General features: G+C 61.4%; 1 protein-coding gene across 1 annotated transcript in view; it reads left to right on the top strand.

Moving 5' to 3' along the window:
- Positions 1-16920, top strand: part of LOC123025135 (multidrug resistance-associated protein 1-like) — a 37400-nt gene extending 20480 nt beyond the window's left edge. The window contains exons 14-33 of the mRNA XM_044433644.1: positions 108-311; positions 604-750; positions 1193-1280; positions 1835-1907; positions 2541-2667; positions 3183-3359; positions 3643-3810; positions 4172-4349; positions 6274-6358; positions 7338-7476; positions 8832-9039; positions 9516-9826; positions 10640-10839; positions 11195-11321; positions 12419-12520; positions 13253-13399; positions 14188-14346; positions 14485-14651; positions 14812-15006; positions 15773-16920. Coding sequence (XP_044289579.1) covers positions 108-311; positions 604-750; positions 1193-1280; positions 1835-1907; positions 2541-2667; positions 3183-3359; positions 3643-3810; positions 4172-4349; positions 6274-6358; positions 7338-7476; positions 8832-9039; positions 9516-9826; positions 10640-10839; positions 11195-11321; positions 12419-12520; positions 13253-13399; positions 14188-14346; positions 14485-14651; positions 14812-15006; positions 15773-15881 — 3111 coding nt within the window. The 3' untranslated portion in view covers positions 15882-16920. The remainder of the gene's footprint in view (positions 1-107; positions 312-603; positions 751-1192; positions 1281-1834; positions 1908-2540; positions 2668-3182; positions 3360-3642; positions 3811-4171; positions 4350-6273; positions 6359-7337; positions 7477-8831; positions 9040-9515; positions 9827-10639; positions 10840-11194; positions 11322-12418; positions 12521-13252; positions 13400-14187; positions 14347-14484; positions 14652-14811; positions 15007-15772) is intronic.
- The last annotated feature ends 2191 nt before the right edge of the window (positions 16921-19111 follow it).

Raw genomic sequence — 19111 nt, 5'->3', positions numbered from 1 at the left:
TGGATCGCCCACAGCTACCAGTCACATTAACTCCGGTAACAGGTCCCTGTGCGGGACCAACTCGAAGGCGGCCCTGACTCGCTCCTGCTGGAATTGGGTCGTTTCAGGTCGCTCACATGAATAGTAAAGACAACAGGATTAAGCTGATGAATGAAATTCTCAACGGCATCAAAGTGCTGAAACTCTACGCCTGGGAGCTGGCCTTCAAGGAGAAGGTCCTGGGCATCAGGCAGCAGGAGCTGAAGGTGCTGAAGAAGTCCGCATACCTCTCTGCCGTGGGCACGTTCACGTGGGTTTGCGCGCCATTCCTGGTGAGTGCGGCGCGGCGGTCCCTTCCCCTGCTCTCATCCTCGCAACGACAGCCCTGTGAGGTAGAGCGCGAGCATCCCACCCAGTCCCCCCATGAGCTTCATGGCGGAGCGGAGACTCGGGCCCAGATCTCCCACCTCCCCACTCCAGAGCTCGCGCCACTCGCTCGCCGGTGGAGGAGGGCTGGTGTGCCGTTTGCCTTGCCCCTTCTTGTCGGGACACAAGGGCCAAGCCGCAACCCCCTTGGGCCCAGGGCGCGTGTGGTGCGAACGTGCGGACCCCTCTTGCTTCCAGGTGGCCCTGTCGACCTTCGCCGTCTACGTGACCGTCTCGGAGAAGAATGTCCTGGACGCGCAGAAGGCGTTCGTGTCCCTGGCCCTGTTCAACATCCTCCGCTTCCCGCTGAACATCCTCCCCATGGTCATCAGCAGCATGGTGCAGGTCGGCCTCCTCGGGCTCCGGCAGCCCTTCCCAGGAACTGGGCGGCATGGCCTGCACGGCGTCCCCTCTGGACGGGGGCTGCAGCCTGGGTGGCCTCCCCCCCGTGCGCCACACGCCATCCCTGCGAGGGCCATGCATGGCAGGCAGACGGGCTCGGCGCCACCCCTCCCTGCCCTGGCCGAGCCCCCCGTCTGGCCCAGCGTCCCTCACTTGAGATGGGGCCCGGGGCCCTGGGGAGCCTCTGAGGACCGGATGAGGCCCGTGGGTGGGGGCCTCCCATCCCCACCCAGGGAGAAGGAAGGGAATTCACAGCTGTGGCCCAAGCCCCAGGGCTGTCCGTGCACCGGGCGACCTCCCCTTCGTGGGGCAGAACCGGTGGGCGCCCCAGAACGGAGCTGCAAGCAGGTGGGGCGCTAACGCAGCCCCCGGCTTTGTCGCCCAGGCCAGCGTGTCCCTGAAGCGCCTCCGCGTGTTCCTGTCGCATGAAGAGCTCGATCCGGACAGCATTGTCAGGAGTTCCATCCGAGACGGTAAGCTCCAGCCTCCCTGGGGAGGCGTTTTGTGCTCCTCCTGCAGCAGCCGCACTGCCACTGCACCCTCCTCCCCTGAGACGTTCCACCAGCCCGGCGTTTGTGAAAAGGCGACGTAGAGATGCTGTCATGGAATGTGTGGCTCACTGAGACATCCTGGCCGTGGTTCTGCACGTTCTGGGGCTCACCGGTGGAGAGCTGAGTGGCTCCGGTGTGCTTGCGCTTCCGTTAAATCGGCAGGAGCCCCTTGGCTTCCCTGGTCCCAGCGGGAACCTCTGCTGAACGAAGGCGCTCCAGAGCCGCAGTGCAGCTCACGCCTGTCCTTTCCTGCAAGGAGGCTGCCGGGGCGAGGCGAGGCGAGGCGGTGCTCTGGATGGGGAGGGGGCTGGCGCCTCCGGCCCCCTCTCCCTTCCCCCTGCCATCCTGTCTGTCCACCATCGTTTTACCTTGTTTCTGCTCTTGTCGAGCTCAGAACGGGGAGCCGTCTTGCGCAAGAGCTTGGTGTGCACGTGTGCAGTCTGTCTGACAACAGCCTCTCCTCTTGTGCTTGCTAGCCGACGGCAACAGCATCACCGTGCGGAACGCGACCTTCAGCTGGTCGAGAGAGGACCCTCCGTGCTTGGACAAGTAAGCACGGCGCTTTCCCCCTCGCAGCACCTCCGGGTTTTGATGGCGGGACGGACGGAGTTTTTATCCCTCTGGGCTGCCCCTCCGACGGGCTCCTTCCGGGAGTTACTCCATTGCCAGGTGTCATGCGTGGCCGGGGCGGCCCCGAGTTTGGGTGGGATCCTCAGAGAGGAACCGGGTTCTCCCCGGGCGGTGGGGAGGGCCTCGGGGCCTGGTGACGCTTCCGAGGCTGCGGGGGGCGGACTGAACCTGGCCCTGCCACGCAAGGTCGCCGTTCCTCGCGCGCTGGAGAGCAGCTGCTGCAGAGCTGAGGCGCGCAGGATTCGGCTTGCCGGATCTACCTCGATGTTCAGGAGGCGCACGGGATCCGACAGCCAGAGCCGTCTAACGTGGGATGGGAGCGTCCTCGCTGTTGCTGCAGCTGGGACACGGAGTCATGGACTCCTGCTCCTCTGTGCCAGCCTCTCGGAGAGCGCCCCCCCCCCCAAGCGATCGCCCTCCTTCAGTGAACTTGTGCTGCTCTTCGGTCGATGCACAGAAACCCCAGATCCAGGCCTTCCCGTTTGCTCACGTGACTCTGTGCCCGGCCTGGCCGTGCTGAAGCGCCCGCTCGTTTCTGTTTGTCTGATCCAGCATTGAGTTCACGATCCCAGAGCGCTGCTTGGTGGCCGTGGTCGGCCAGGTCGGGTGTGGCAAATCCTCGCTGCTGTCCGCGCTGCTGGGGGAAATGGAGAAGCGGGACGGATATGCCTCTCTTAAGGTACGCCCGGAGCAGGGCGCCTCTGCTCGCCCAGGAGAGGGTGCAGGCTCCGGGAAAAGATCCTGGCCGTCCCTCGAGGCGAGGCCGAGTCCCTGGATGAGATGCCAATGCCAGGAAGGCCATTGTCTCCTTCCAAGTCCACGGTGCGTGTCCTTGGGAGCACAGAGGAGCGAGTCCTGCTGCCTGCTCATGGTCCCCCTCCCGGCTCACCCTCCTGAGCCACAGCAGGCATTTCCGGGGTCCGCAGTACCGTGTGAGCTTGCGTGAGCCAGCTGGGAAGCTTTCCTCCGATCCTCAGACTATCTATTCCCATCAAGCGTGGGGTGCCTGGATCACGCCCATTCTCTTCTCCTGCTCTGGGCTGGTTTTTCAGCGCTTAAAATTGTGGGGTGGGCAGGTGGGATGAGCTGGTGGTGACGGGGTGGTGTGGAAGGGGAGGCCCTGCACTTTTCTGTCTTGCTGTGCCAGTCCGGTCGCCCGAGTAGACCCAAAGGCCTGGCACCCTTTCTCGACAGGGCACCGTCGCCTACGTTCCCCAGCAGGCGTGGATCCAGAATGCAACTCTGAAGGAGAACATCGTGTTTGGGAGGGAGGTGAAGGAGAGCCAGTACAGGCGCGTGATCGAGGCCTGTGCGCTCCTGCCGGACTTGGAGCTGTTCCCCTCAGGAGACCAGACAGAAATTGGAGAAAAGGTATCCTGGTCCAACCCGCTGCTGGTTCCAGGTGCACGAGGCCTTGCGTGTAGGAGAGCGGCTTAGGTGGGCTTACCCGTCGCACTTTGTGTGAGCAGGACACCTACACAGAGAGCCGTGTGCGCTGCCTCCGGCTGCTGCGTGCAGGAAACGCTTCCACCGTCCTCTGTCCCCCACTCTGCCCCAAAACTGCTGCCCTGTGAGGAAGCCCTCCGGGAAGCAGAAGCGGAGCTCTCAGCCTTCTCGGCGCCGCCCCAGCATGCCTCTGCCTCCTCTTCCTCAGGGCGTGAACCTGTCAGGCGGCCAGAAGCAGAGGGTCAGCCTGGCGCGGGCCGTCTGCTCTGACGCCGACATCTACCTGCTGGACGACCCCCTGTCGGCCGTCGACGCTCACGTCGGGAAGTACATTTTCGACAAAGTCATTGGGCCCAAAGGAATCCTGAAGAACAAGGTGCGCAACCGAGCAGGTGGCCGATCCCCCTGCGAAAGCGAGCTGCTTGCCAAGCTCCAGGAAGCGCCTGAGGAACACAGCCGTCCTGTCTCGTCCTCGAAGCTCGGGGCGCCACGTGTGGCACTCTGCACCACGCTGGTCGGCGGGGGCTTGTGGGTGGCGGCCGCGATTCCCTCTGTGCCCGGCAGCTGGGGTTGTGCGCGCACGCCAGAGAGCTGAACCCACACTCAGGGAACACATTACGCAGATGAGGCGCCTGGGACTGCGTTCGAGCGACACGCTCCCACCTGCGCAGGACTCCCCACCGCACCCCGAGCTCCAGGCTCTCATTGGCCCCATCTTCCCTCCCTCCCTCCTCCAGACGCGGATTCTGGTGACCCACGGCGTCAGCTATCTGCCCCTGATGGACACCATCATCGTCATGACGGAAGGCAAGATCTCGGAGATGGGCTCTTACCAGGAGCTGCTGAAGCAAGACAGGGCCTTCGCCGAGTTCCTGCGCACATACGCCAGTGCCGAGCAGAGCGTGGAGAGCGAACGTGAGTGGCCAGGCCCTTCTGCCCGCCCTTCCGCAGGAGCGCTCCCGGGACAGGCAGGCACCGACGGTTGTGCCGTGCCTCATGCCGCCTCTGCATGCCAAGACAGACGCGACTGCAGCTGGGCGTTGCGGGCACCTTCCTGTCCCAACAAGCGCAAAATCCTGCCCTTCTCCACTCAGCCAGGGAACACCCCATCTGCCTTGACACCAGTCAAGAGTGTGGCCAGTGGAGAGTTTGGCAGCCTCCCCAGTGGCTCCGACTCTGACTTCTGGGTTGCGAGGCCCCCATTTCTGGGGCCGGGCCGGGTAAGATCTTCCCGAGAGCAGCGAGCGCAGCAGCACTCGCCTTTCCCGTCCACCCGGGTGCTCGTAGCGCCTCCCTGCTTTCTGTCTTGGAAGTGGTCTCCTCTGCTGCGAGGGTTGAACTGGGCAACCTTTCAGGCGGATATAACCACCTGCCTGGGATTTCTCAACCTCCTTGGCAAGAGGGGTTGCTTCGTGGCAGAACGTTCTCGGTGCCAGCCTGCCTATCAAGTAGCTTTGTTCTGTCTCCGCTTTTCTGTTGGCTGGAAGAGGATTTGCGGTGACCCTTGTTCCCGGGAATTGTTCGCCGGAATGGGGGTAGGAGAGTCACACAGCTCTGCAGCTATTTGCTGAACCCTTTGGATGCTTCCGGCCTTTGGCTGTATTGCTTAGTAAAACAAGCGGCATCCATTTCCCCCTTTCGTTATGCCTTGCAATTATGCGCTTTCCTTTCACCGACCAAGATCAGCTGGCGTGCAATTCTGCAGGGCTTCTGCAGAAGTCTGGCTGGACTGTGCGCGCCTTGGCAGATTTGTCTAAGACGTAATCTTCCTACGAGTATGAAGACTAACGATTTCCCAACCTCTCTCTCTCTCTCTCTCGGCTTGCGGTGATAAATCCCACCCTTCAGGGAAGAGAGAAGAAGGTTTGCCTCTTCCTGCTTCATAACAGAATAGCTTTCTTTTCAATTACAGTTTTGCCTCTCGGTAATCTTTCGGTGGTGCTAAAGCTTCCTTCTGTCGTGAATTTTCGGGTACCAGTTCAGAGCAGGAGGAAGGCTTGTGTGCCTTTTCTCTGCCTGCTGTTAGATTTTAAAATCAGGCGCAAGGCTCCCATCAGGCAGCTTTGGGGGTTCAGGCACACACACACCCCTGCTTTTTTCCCAAAGAGACACCTGCAGAGGCTGCGGGGCTGCGATCATAAAAACAAAGCGCCACGGCGGTGGGAAGCTGTCCTGGGCAAGCCCTGCTGAGATGAGTGGCAGCTGCACGGGAATGCTGCCCTTCAGCCCCGGCAGGATGTTGCTGCTGCCTTTGGATCCGTGTTCTTCCCTTTTTTCTCTCCTTAAGTTGAGCCACGGGGTTGTGCTGGGGCTCGAGGGCCAACTGAGCCGCCAGGTTCCTTCCCGCTGTTCTCAAATGACTTTTTCCAGGGTGCTCAGTGGGGCGGGTGGAGAGGGGCCAGTTCGGCTCAGAAGCAGGCCGCTGACTCATCCCGGGAAGAGAGGTCCCTTCTCATTTGGATTGGACGGCTTTTGGGCGTTTCTGCCTGCCTGCTCCGCTCTGCTAGCAGGAAGGAAAGCTCAGCAGCATGCACAGGAGTCCCAGCATTTAGCATCCGTCTCGGACACAGCCCCTTCCGTATTTCCAGGTGCCTCATCTGTTTCTCAGATGGGCTGGAAGGGAATTTGCCGTGCTGAGACCCTTCCGAGAGGCCCAAGAGCTGCTGGGCTGGAAGTCAGGAGCCGTCCACCCCACCTGGCTTCCTACAGCAGAAGCTTTTAGTTCAGTTGCCAGTCCTAATGCAAGGCAGCAGATCTCATCTGAGAATATAATTTGGCACTTGGACTTCAGATTCGCCGGAGGATGACGTTCGTTCTGTATTTTTGTGTCGTCCCACAGATGCAAACAGCCCGACCACGAAGGAGACAAAGCACATAGAAAATGGTATGCTTGTAAATGAGACCCCCAGAAAACCAGTAAAGAGGTATGCTCGCTTTACGGTGTCTTTAGGGCCTTTTCCAGTTGTGCGGCTGTTGACTTTGAGGGACAGCACCCCATTTGTTTTTGATTACGAAACCCCAGCGCCAAACACTCAGGAACGGCTTGGTTCGGGTGCTTGGACAGGGCAGCCAGGGCCAAAGGGGGGTGCAGGCCACACACCTGACGACACTTCCTGAGCAGTCCCCTCCTTGCTAAGAGTGGCACCCTGAAGGGCTTCGCAGAAACGAAACGTCTGCCCCCACTCGCAGTGGGGCATCCTGTGCCAAGGCAGGGCCACTTTCCGGCTTGGGATCTCTTGGCTTTTCCTCAGGAGGCATTTAGCAAGTGCTGGACATGGCCTGCTGACAGCTTATTCCGGGAATCGGGTTGCCAGAGGTCCATTCCCCGAAGAAGACACGGGCAGGTTGTGTTTGGAGAACCACCTGTAGTTCCTGGTCGCATCCTGCGAAGGAGGGGCAGGGTCCTTGTGACCTTGGCTGATTTGGGGTGGTCTTGGCTTTTTAGCGTGGAGAAGAGGGTGAGGAGGAGGGCAGAAATGACGCAGCCTCTGTGCCCGGGGTGAGGAAAGTGGACAGGCAGCTGAGCTTTGCTGGAATTTTGCTAGAACCCAGGGAGGTCCTCTGGAGGAGCAGCGGCTGCTGGGGAGTCGCGACCGAGCGCTGTGCAGGCTTAAGCGGGGGCCACAAGTGACCGCCAACATGGATGGCTTTGAACGAGGATTGGAGGAATCAGTGGAGTGGGAGAAGGGTATCTGTGGCTGTATGCCACCTCCAGCATCCGAGGCGGGGGGCTCTGTCGGGGGTACCCCCCCATTTCTGCCCCCCTGTTGGGCACGCAGCTTCTGGCCTGCCACCCCCCTGGGCAACCGTGGGAGGGAAGATGAAGACGGGGCAGCCCTCGGGTCTGCGAACGAAGGCAGGCGGCCGGCCCGGATGTTGAAGCAGTGGCGTGTCTCGTAACAGGCAGCTCAGCAACTCATCCACCTACAGCGGCGAAATGGGGAAGTCCACGCAGCAGAGCGGCACGGCTGAGCCCCCCAAGGCCCCCGCAGAGAAGAGCAGCTGGAAGTTAACCGAAGCCGACACGGCCAAGACAGGGAAGGTGAGGGCTGAGGCGCTTCTTTTCCTGGACAGGGTGAAAATCTTCTGGTTTTTGCAAGTGCAGGAAGCTAGTGCCAAGTGAGCTGAGCCGTTGCCTCCATTTTTTCTTCATTGATGCCCCGACTTTCCAAGAGGAAAACAGTCCTCAGGGCAACTGACAGTCATACATCCAGGCTTAAAACAATTGTGAAAGTGACTGGATTGAAAGCAGCACGATAAAAGAAAGAAAAACATTACCCAAATTGGCGGAATACACTTTGGCAACAGACCAGACTCTGCGCCAAAGGAATGTGCTCAGAACCTAGCTTTGAACTGCTGACCCAGCTTTTTAAGACGCCTGTATTGAGAATTAGTTCACCGGATGGAGGGCTGCCTGATTGATCAGGGGCACTCTCTGCGCTGAGCACTTTAAGCGGGCGGCTCCATCCGCTGCATGGATTGCCAGGCCGCCCCCACGGCGAGAGCAGCCGCTCGGAAGCCGTTACGAGGCCGCCCAGCTGTGCAAACATTCGCTGCCCGGGCCGCCTTGAACGACGCTGCCACTTCCAGCCTTAGCTCCGGAGCCTCGGAGCGCAGGGTCGGCAGCTGGCCCCAGGCCAAGCTTCCGCCACCAAGCGCGGGGCCTGCCTTCCTCCCGGGCCGAGGGCACGCCTGTGTTTGTCTTTCCCTGGTGGGAGATCTGCAAGCCGGGCTGCCTCCGGAGGAGGCTCCTGCCGGGCCACGAGGGCTTCGGCTTGGGGCGGCCGTACCGGCCCCCAGCGCAGCTCCGCCTCGGTCCTGCCTCCGCCCCAGCACCCTGCAGGATGCTGTGCGCCTGTGCCCCGGGGGCAGCGAGTGTTCCCCTGCTGAAACACCGCCCGCTTGTGCAGCCCCAGCCCAGCATACAGGCTGAGCACAGGCTGTCCTTGCCGTGTGGACTGTCGAATCGTGGGTTAGCGCTACTGTGGCCCCAGCTCCGTGGTTTAAGCGTGTGTTCCTAATCAGAAACAGGTGGGCACGTGAGAGCCGGGATGGGGACAGGAAGGCAGAAGAAATGGGGCAAAGGGAGCGTCAAAGAACAGGAGTCCCGAGCAGAAAATGTGTACAAGTCTTGGCGTGTCGTCTCAGAGGCCTGGGGCACGGCGGCCAGAAGGGGGGTTCAGGGAGTGGGGGGAGCCGGGTGGGTGCTGGCCGCATCAGACATGCCTCTGGGGCCGAGGAAGGGGAGGGGCCGTGCGGAGGCTCTGGGACTCGAGGGCCACATGAGATGCTTGCACTGTGCAGGTCTGAGGGGGGCGTGGCAAGGCGAGGTGTGTGGGGTGTGGACGGGGTGGACTTGCCCCAGTGGCGGTCCCACACGTGTGTCCCCCCCCCCAGGTGAAGGCGAGCGTCTACCTGGAGTACATCAGGGCCATCGGGCTCGGCATCACCTTCCTGAGCGTCTTCCTCTTCATTTGCAACCACCTGGCCTCCCTCTGCTCCAACTACTGGCTCAGCCTGTGGACCGACGACCCCGTCGTCAACGGGACGCAGCAGCACACGGACCTCCGGCTGGGCGTGTACGGGGCGCTGGGGATATTCCAAGGTGGGCGGGCACCTTCTCCTCCGCGGCACTCGCCTGGCCCCGCTTCCCGGCTCCCCCAGTGCAGGCTTCCTCGGGTCCCCCCTGCTGGCTGGAAGCTGCAGCAACGTTTCGGCCACATGGAGGTCGCTCCCGGCACGGCTGCTGCAGGTCTCTTCGTGGGGAGGGGGGAAGCTGGCGTCCCACCTCTGCCGTGCTTCCCCTGCCGGAAAAGCCGCCCGCATCGAGGCTGCTGGGACACGTGCCAGCAAGACATGGGCCTCGGGGCAGGATCAGGCGGCACCCCACACAGGGCAGGCCTGGCTTGCTGGGGCCTCTGGGCACCGCGGGCAGGATGGGAGATCGCGTGCCCGGGCGGAGCGAGGGAGGGCCTGGCTGAGGGGGCGCCGGCGAGGGGGGCGTGGACGATGCCACGTTCGCTCGGCTCCGGGGCCACCGCCGAGCTGAGTGTCCCGTGGGGCTGTGTCCGTCCCTCGCAGGCGTCGCGGTGTTCGGTTACTCGATGGCGGTCTCCGTCGGAGGGATATATGCCTCCCGCCGCCTCCACCTGGACTTGCTCTACAACGTCCTCCGCTGCCCGATCAGCTTCTTCGAGCGAACGCCCAGCGGCAACCTGGTGAACCGGTTCTCCAAGGAAATGGACACCATCGACAGCGTCCTGCCGCAGATCATCAAGATGTTCATGGGCTCGGCCTTCAACGTGCTCGGCGCCTGCGCCGTCATCCTGGTGGCCACACCGGCCTTCGCCGTGGTTGTACCCCCACTGGGGCTCGTCTACTTCTTCGTGCAGGTGAGGGCCCGCCACCCCCACCCACCTCACGGAGGCCGCGCCGCCACCCTGGAGCCCTCGCTCGTTCTCCCTGCGCCTCCGTGCAGTCCACGTTCCGTGGTGACCCCTCTCGTTCGCTCCTGCCCCACGTCGGCAGCCCGTGTCTGTTCGCCGCTGCAGCCAAGGAAGTGAGCGCCTTGCCTGGCCTCGCCACCCGCTTTCAGGGAGCCCGCCAAGCAGCCAGAGCCTCCTAGGCCGCCAGCCGCTTTCGCGGTGCCAGTGGGAGTGTCCTCGGTAGGGCGCTTGACGCTGCCGGGGCTCCCGCACCTCTGTGCTCCTTGCCCGGCCGTCTGCTGGCTCAGCTGCCGCTTCCAGAAAGCGCGGAAGAGCAGCGGTCACCTTCTTCCGCACGGAGCGCCACTTCTGGCTCCAGAGCGGAGGGTGCGGTTGAAGGCCCTTTTGGACAGAAAGCATCCTTGGCGTGTGGTTTGAACACCCAGGAAGACGGGCCGGCCGTGCTGCCGTTTCCTCGCAAGAGAAGCGGCTCGGCCACTGCGCAGCTGGCAGTGCAGGACAGACACGCGCCCTGCCGGAAGCGGTGTGGGGGGACCGAGGGTCGCTTGAGGCTTGATGGTGGTCACTGCCGTTTTTCAACCTGCGCTGCACCACCTCACGGGTTAGGAGCTTAGTGTCGAAGGGAACGGGGGAAGGAAGAAGCCGGTCCCCAGGCGGCCGCAGGACCCCGGGCGATTCAGAGCAGATGCCCTTGACCCCGGTCTCCCCGTGCTCTTGCTGCCGCATGCGCCCCTGACCCTGGGCCCCTGACCTTCGCAGAGGTTCTACGTGGCCACGTCCCGCCAGCTGAAGCGCCTGGAGTCGGTCACCCGCTCTCCAGTCTACTCGCACTTCAACGAGACGCTTCTGGGCGTCAGTGTCATCCGAGCCTTCCAGGAGCAGAAGCGCTTCATACGGCAGAGCGACCTGAAGGTGGATGAGAACCAGAAGGCCTATTTTCCGAGCATCGTTGCAAACAGGTGGGTGGACGAGTCGAGGCTCCTTCGTGATCTCCGCCCTCCCACGCAGGAGGGACTGGGCAGATCTGCCGAGTCCGTTTGCCCAGAACGGGAAGTGCGTGGGGCAGGCCCACCCGGGGGGAGAGGGTCTTTCCGCGCAGGAGCGGGTGAACCGATGAGCTGCGGCACGATCCGCACGGCCCCCTCCTGGGCGTGGGAAGACCGGGCAGCTTCGGGAAGGGGGGAAGCGGCCCCTCGGATTCTGCGGTCCCGAGCTGCAGGGCACCACCAGCCAGCAGCAACGCCTTCGGCGCTGCCAGGGCCTGTCGTCCTGCCCCAGCCCCGCATGTGGCAGCCATTCACGCTCGCTCTGCAGGTGGCTCGCCGTTCGCCTGGAGTACGTGGGGAATTGCATCGTCCTCTTCGCCGCGCTCTTCGCCGTGATCGCTCGCCACAGCCTCAGCCCGGGCCTGGTGGGGCTCTCCGTCTCCTACGCGCTGCAGGTAGCGAACAGGGAGCCCCCCACCTTGCAGGCCCCATCCCCCGAGGCAGGAGGGGTGGCCGTGGGGACCCCCAGACATTTCTGTGCACTTTCAAATCACGAGAAGTAGCAGTTCCTCTGTGCTCCTCGCTAGTCAGACCTCACCTGGAATACCATGTCCAGGTCTGGGCACCAAGATTTAAGATGCAGGTAAATTAGAAGGGGTCCAGCGGAGGGCAACAGAAATGATCCGAGATTGGCAACTGCCCTGTGATGAGAGACTGAAGAACTGGGTGTGTTCAGCCTTAGGAAGAGAAGACTGAGGGGGGACATGGTATCCCTCTATAAGGACCTCCAAGGCTGCCATAAAGAGGAAGGTCAAGACCTCTTCTTGCTAATGCCAGAGGGTAGGACATGGAGTAATCCTGCTAGATACCAGGAAAAGTTTGCTCACTGAGAGACCAGTACAGCCGTGGAACCAGCTGCCCGGAGAGGTGCTGGGCTCTCCCACACTGGAGGCATTCAGGGTGAAACTGGGCAGCCCTCTGAGTGGGATGGTGTGACGTCATGTCCTGCAACAGCAAGGGTTGGACTTGATGGCCTTCACGGCCCCTTCCAACTCTACCATTCTATGATTCAATGAGTGATTCTCCAAGGAGTTGCATTTGTGGTGGGCACTCAGAGAAAATGCATTGGGAAGAAAAACCGACTGGGAAGGTGGAGATCCAGCTCTTCAGTGTTGACGTCACGCAGTCCCAGAGCAAGGAGAACGGCTGCATATTCCAGGGAGCTGGGAATCGGCGTTTGAACAGGGCTCCCGCCCCCTCACGCTCCGGGACGTTGCGGTGTGGGGCCGCTCCAGCTCCCTCGTCCGCACCTCCTGGGGTAGATGAGCTCTTCCTCGCCAGTTTGTCCGAGACAGCCCACGGGCAGAGGCAGCCAAGGGCTTACACAAGGCTCTGGCTGCGCATTCTTGCCCGGCACGGAGGAAACATTCGGGAAAAGTGTCCGAATCACAGCCCCGTTCCACACCCGCACGCTGCAGGCGGGAAATGGCTGATGGGGCGGCTGGACACAGCGCAGTGACGGCTGGGTGACTTCCGTGTCTCCCTTCGGCAGATCACCACGTACCTAAACTGGCTGGTGCGCATGTCCTCCGAGATGGAAACAAACATCGTAGCTGTGGAAAGAGTCAAAGAGTACTCCGAAAAGGAGAAAGAGGTGAGCACGGGAGGTCTCCCGGGGCTGGGATGGGGGGCCTGTTTTGCGCCCCTTTGCTCTCCTCTGAGAACAGCAGCGTGCGTGGCGGGGTGGCTGTCAGAGCAGGCCAGGGTGGAACGGGGTGCTCCTTTCCAAGCCGCTGCAGTTGCTCGGCCTGGAAAAGCCGCCTGGCGGACTGCAGGAAGACCCTGGCACGCCGCCTTCAGGCAGCCGGGTGGCCCTCCGGCAGCCCTGCACCAAGGCTGGCCGGGGGATGCTGGGCATCGTGGGGGCGCTGCTAGGGAAGGCCGCTCGCTCGGTGGCACCTCTGTGCTCACTGGCGAAGGCCGCGAGTGCCCTCCAGTGGCCGGCAGGGTTGCCGCAGGCCCGCACTGGATTTGTGTGTCTGTGTGCACCTGCCCACCAATCACCGGCACAGGATCCCCGCGGAGGGCCGTTCGAGTTTCCGCTTTAATACGCGGGGGCCCCGGTCCAGTCCACGGCTTCCCCAGTTCAGAGGCAAGGGAGCAGGTGGCAGAGAAGGCCTCCTCTGCCTTGGACCAGAGGGGCACGCTGGAGCACACGGGGCCAGCTGGAGTCATGGGAAGCCACCTCCCGGCCCGGCCCCTCCGCAAGCCCTCGCTGCCCACGGCTGGGGGTACTCGCGGGCTGCTGGGCACGACGGGGGCGTGTGCCCATCCGCGCAGCACCCTCACGGCTTCTCGCCCAGCTTGCCTGCCCATTCTCCTCCAGGCGGAGTGGACCATCAAGGCGATGGCACCACCCAGCAGCTGGCCGCACAAGGGCCAGGTGGAGTTTCGAGACTACGGCCTGCGCTACCGGGACGACATGGACCTGGTCCTGCGGAACATCAGCATCAGCATCGACGGCGGGGAGAAGGTGAGCCCAGCTTCAGCGGCACCCGGCCTTCTGTGGTCCGAGGGCCACCCGCCATTCGCAGAGCCCCATTCCCGCGGCGGACAGGGCCAAGGCGAGAGGGCATGAGCCGAAGTGGCACACGAGGCTCTCCTGGCCAGTCCTCGGCCTCAGGAGAGTCTTCACCGCCTCTGGGAATAGGCAACCTGCCAAGGAGGGTGGCTGGTGGCTGGGCACAGCCCTCTGGGCAGTGGTGGGGGCTGGCCGGAGGGCGACCCGAAGCAGACGCCCTTCCAAGCCCTCACTGTGCCTGTGAATTCCACGCTGCACGGAGAACCCCTTCCTCTGACCAGCCTGCCCCTCAGCTTCACAGGATGTGACCCTACCGGGTGCTGGTGTTACGAGGGAAGGCGAATCAACGCCTCACAGAACAGTAATAGAATTGGAAAGATCTCCCCTTTCCTTTCCAGTCTCTCAACACCATGCATAATTCCGCACGCCTTTATCGCGTGACTCCTTAGCGGCCCTTTTGCTCAGCTGAGCCAGGGAAGGCCCCGTGTGCCGGGCCCCTTCAGACAAGCCCCCACCCAAGGAGGCAGCGTGTCTCCTAGCCCACTTCGGAATATCCCCCTGCTCAAGGGCAAAGCCCGCCATGCAGAGCTGCCACCCACCTTTGGTTTGGTGGCTTCGATCTTCGGAGGAGCGGCTGGGACCCAGCCCGCATCTTCTCCACCCTTGCCCGCAGCTCCAGGGCGGAAGCTTCCTTTCTGGAACTGAGCCTGCTGCAGGTGCTTGCCTGTCCTCCTCCACAGGTGGGCATTGTTGGAAGAACCGGAGCGGGGAAGTCATCCCTCACCCTCGGCCTGTTCCGGATCAATGAGGCGGCCGAAGGGGAGATCCTCATTGATGGGATTAATATTGCTAAAATCGGGCTGCACGACCTGCGCTTCAAGGTCACAATCATTCCACAGGTAAGCGAGAAGCCCCCGTGATGCTAAGAAGTGAGCCCCGACTTGTGGGGGCCGCGTGTCCTGCCGATGCCGCCTCTGTAGAGACTTTACCGCCTGGTGTCCTGCCGTCTGTTTGATCGCACCTTGTTGTCTAACCAGGACCCCATCTTGTTTTCTGGCTCCCTGCGAATGAATCTGGACCCTTTCGACCAATACTCGGATGAAGAGGTCTGGAGGTCGCTGGAGCTTTCTCACCTGAAAAGCTTTGTGACCACTCTCCCCAACAAGCTCAACCACGAGTGCGCGGAAGGAGGAGAGAACCTCAGGTAGCGCGGCGTTCCGGTCCCCTCGCCTCCTTCCTTTCAATGCTCTTCAGACAGCTTCTGCCCGAGCATTCCGTATCAGCGCCCCCAAGTCTGGGGTGGGGGGCTGCACTCCAAGCGGCCGCCTCCCGTTCTCATTTCGGCTGCCTCTTCTGGCCTCCAGCGTGGGGCAGAGGCAGCTGGTGTGCCTTGCCCGGGCCTTGCTCCGGAAGTCAAAGATCCTGGTTCTCGATGAAGCCACGGCGGCGGTCGACCTGGAGACGGACAACCTCATCCAGTCCACCATCCGGACGCAGTTCGAGGGATGCACCGTCCTGACCATTGCACACCGGCTGAACACAGTTATGGACTATGCACGGTAATGCCAGCGGCCGGCGAGCCCCGTGGCTCCAGGCCTTGCCGACGGGTGGAGGGGATGGTGCATGCAGGCGGCCTGGGAAATGCCCGGAGCAGCCTGCTCTCCAGAGGGCTTGGATGCAGCAAAGCCAGTGGCGGGGGATGATGAGAATTGTAGTCGAATAACTGGAGGGCGGCAGGTTTCCTGCTGCAGGTCGAGACAAGGCCAAACCAGGTGGACCTTCGACCTGCTTCCATACGGAGCAGCCTTCCTCGTTAGCCTTCGGGGTGGGGAGAAAGGGCGACTGTCCTGCCCCTGCCTCGTGTCCACGAACCAGCAGCCCTGCGGGAGCACCAGGGGCGCTTGAGCCTTGGGGACCGGGCTGCGGGACACCCTCCTGGGGGAGCCAAGGGCCGGTCAGGATCCACTGGCCAGTCTCCTGGTGATTCACCGGGGGGGGGGGCGCTCCCTTCCAGCACATGAAGTGGCCATGTGCAAAGGCTGCTGTGTGGTGCTTGGTTTGTGCCAGCGGCACTGTCCGCGGCGCTGGCATTTCCTGCTGATGAAATGGGCACATCCCTTGGCTCCGTGTTACCAGGCCTTTGAGCAGTGCCGGGGGCCGCTTCCAGGCTTCTGTGCGAGAATCCAATCCGCAGGAACTCGGCCTTGGGCTCTGCTCCATTGTGGTGGAGGGGAGCCACTGTGAGAGCCCCCTTTGCTCTTGGGGCTGCAGCGAAGAGCAGAGTGGTCCATGGACTGACGGCAGTGCTTTCCTCCCACTGCTTAGGGTGATCGTCCTCGATAGAGGTGGGATTGTGGAGTGCGGCTCTCCCGCCGCACTGATCCAGAAGAAAGGCATGTTCTACAGTATGGCCAAAGACGCAGGCCTGGTTTAGGGCTCAGGGCGCACCTCCACTTCCCTCAGGGCAAAGCGCAGGGTTGGCGGGCAGGTCGGCGGCGTCCGCACAAGCCCCTCGCTACAACACTCGACCCTCGAGCCACAAGAGGCCACTGAAGCTGAGTCTGAAATGTGACGGGGAACCGCAACGCACAACCTTCCTCCTGCTCCCAGGTTCTGGGGCTGTTCTGCAAACCTGGAGTCGTGTGCCTCAGCCCAGGTCCAGCCTTTAGATTTTATTTAGATCACCAAAGTCTCGCAAACAGTAGAACCAAACGATTTTGAGTCCTCTGGAGAAAGGCTCAACTTCTCACTTCTGTTTGAATCGTGCTGCTGTCTCGTGTTTGTGGGAAGAGTCTCCTGGAAATGCAGGTTAATTTCCTGATAAAGATCCAGAATTATAGCAGCCCGGCCCAGAGCTTCTGTGCAGCCGATCCGCTGCCATGTGCTGGAGCCGCAAGGGGGATTTTCCCGCATTTGGTCTTGCTTGTATTTCCTGGATATTAGCTTGCAAAAAGCTAATCCAGACCCCAAAGAATTCTGATGGTTTGTCGTGGAGATAGAGGGCAGGGGACGTGGATGGATAACCACAGGAAGGCTGCCTGTACTCTGGCATTTTTTGATTCTGCGGTTGGAAGCATCACCCCTCGAAGCTGCTCTCGGCTCTAACACTGGCCAGCAAAATTCGGTGGGGTCTTCCTGCTTGTTCACATCTCCTGCAGCCGCTTCTCAGCCTTTCTTGCCTGGGAATGAGCAGCAGCAGCAACAGTTTTGTGTTCTCTGTGGTCTCCTTTACTGGAGGAAAATTGAGTATCAGGGTTCTAAATGCTCTCCGAGAAGTTGGACCTGTGGATTTTGAATTACGTTGCTGACCTTTTTGTATATATAACCTAGACATGCATCTTTTCCTAGAATAAAGTTATTTATTTTATTTTATTGTAAATACTGTTATTTGGGGCCTAAATAGACTGATATTTACTTTGGTATTTTTGTAATGACTCATGGGGAAAGCTTTCAGTAAATTTTCTTTGTTTGGAGAATTGTCCTCGCTCCTTCTGTTGTTTGCAAACCCTCAGCAAGTACCGGAAGGCAGGCTGGATAGAGATCACATCGCAGAGGAAAACGCTTCGCTGGTGCTCGGCCACTCCTAACCCAGAGCCTCCGAGTGCTTTGGGCGACACGTACTTTAATGCCGCGGCACCACAGCAATGAGGAGAATGAGAGTTGTAGTCCAGAGTAGGGGGTCCCGCCAGGCCCGGCAAGCTGCGTTTGCTTAGCCACCGCCCAAGAACACGACCTGCACAGATGCTTGGGAAGCCCGTTCAGACGGAAGCCGGACTTGGCAGGGCTGCAGAGTCTGGCTAGCTGGTACACGGGCATCTTTACCGGTGGGGCAGAATGTGGAGTCTCAGCTGCTGAGGCCTCACCAAGCCTTGCCTTGCTCGCCTCCCACCGACCCTTCTCTGCCAAGCATTTGTCTTGCAACATGCGATTTTTTGGCCCAACGTGCGCCATTTTTTAAAGGTAACCGAAGCTCACGGGGTGGCCATCCTGTGCAGCCCCCAGCTGAGCGCCTGTCCACGCTCTTTGCAATGGCGGGGGTGTCTATTGCTAAAGGTCCAAAGCTGTTCAGAGCCATTTTTCCACTCTGTCCTGGGCAAATTAGTGGGCTGCAGCCCGAAGCGCTGAGCTTGCCTCGCGAGGAGCAGGCCCTGCTGGGAGCAAAGGCGGGAATTCCCCCGTCATTTGGAAGTGGCATTTTGGAAAGGCAGTCGGCCATGTGCCTCCACCCCGCTTCCTCCTCAGGCCACATGAACTAAGGCAAAGGCCGAGCTGCGCCAGAGGCATGGGCTTGCCACGCACGAAGAGCATGGCGTGACGCAGCTGCTGTGTTCGGCCGGGTGAGGGAGACTCCCGGGCGCAGCCCTCCTCTGCTGCCTGCTCCCCCAGGGCATGCGCAGCCATCCAGCTTGGGCCCTGACACTGTTGGTGGAGCCCTGCTCGGCGTGGCAAAGGTCGCGGCCCGGTCCCCAGCAGCATCCCCAGGGAGTGCTGGACGCCCCGGCTGCCGGTCAGTGTGGACACTCTGCAGCCAGAGGGACCCTTGGCCCAATTCCATTCCCGAAGTTTCCGAGTCATCTCGGCCTAAAGATGAACCGCGGCTGGAAATGTGGTGGCCAAGCCTGGCTGAATTCAGAACTGCCCCCTCCAATTTCAGGCACCGACGGGAACCGGAGACTCGCTCGACCCAGCGAGAAAGCCCAAGCGAGCCGTGAGGGGCACAGCCTGCCCTCCTCGTTGCTCCTCCTCAGCAGCTTTCTTCCTCCGTGCATTTCTCAACTTTCCCTTGAGCCCAGCTGAGGTTGCTCCTGCTGGCAGAGTCCATCAGCCACGTCCGGGGAGAAGGGGCTTGTGCCACTAAACGCTGTGGCAAGCGCACTGGGCTCCTCCAGCCGGTCTTCTGCGGCCGCCCCTCTCCGCTTCCGGCCATCTCAGCTTCCCAATGCAGTCGGGGCGAGTGGTGGACGAAGCGATGCAGATGGACCCCGCTCACCTCTGCTGCCGCTTTGGCGCCTTTTGCATCCTGAAGTGCTGCCGCCAGAAGCAAGACGAGGCCCGGACCACTCGCAGCCTCCCACTGCTCTGGCTCGGAGGGGAGGGCGGCTGGAGCCGCGTGCCAGGGAGAAAGCAGCAGGCACTCGGCCACCCTGTGGAACCGGCGGTGCCAGGCCGCTGCTGACCGCACCAAGGTTGCTCCCAGCTCACTTCCCGGTCCTGAAGTCTGGAGTTACTCCAGCATTCAGGGCTTGCTCGAGGCTGTCCAAGTCTTACTCCCAGGTGAGCAGAAAGAGACGCAGCAACACCCCGAAGGACTCCAAGCAAACTTCTTACTAAGTGGGGATGGTGGAACCTCCTGCAGATCAGAAACCACTCTGCACACCCACCTTAGAAACTGAAAATGAGCACCGCCCGCTGGGGGTGTTTTCACAAGATAATTTTATTTACAAGATTGGATGAAAGACTTGTGAGAGAAGCTGCAGAGCAAAGCGACCTTGGCTCGCCTCCTCCACCTCTTCAGGAGGCTCCCGTGCGCAGGCCTGCAGTCAGGCCAACCCGGTGGTTCAAAGCACTCGCACAGACGCCGCGCAGACGGCATGCGCACACACAAGCCGCTCCAGCCCTCCTGGGCAGAGAGATGCGAAGGCTCGGGGGGAAACCTCCTCTTCT

The sequence above is a fragment of the Varanus komodoensis genome, unplaced genomic scaffold, assembly GCF_004798865.1.
Source record: "Varanus komodoensis strain SLA01 unplaced genomic scaffold, ASM479886v1 scaffold26, whole genome shotgun sequence".
In the NCBI taxonomy this organism is placed as follows: Eukaryota; Metazoa; Chordata; class Lepidosauria; order Squamata; family Varanidae; genus Varanus; species Varanus komodoensis.
Note: the sequence above shows the minus strand (reverse complement) of the source record. Positions and strands in the feature narration are given on the sequence as shown.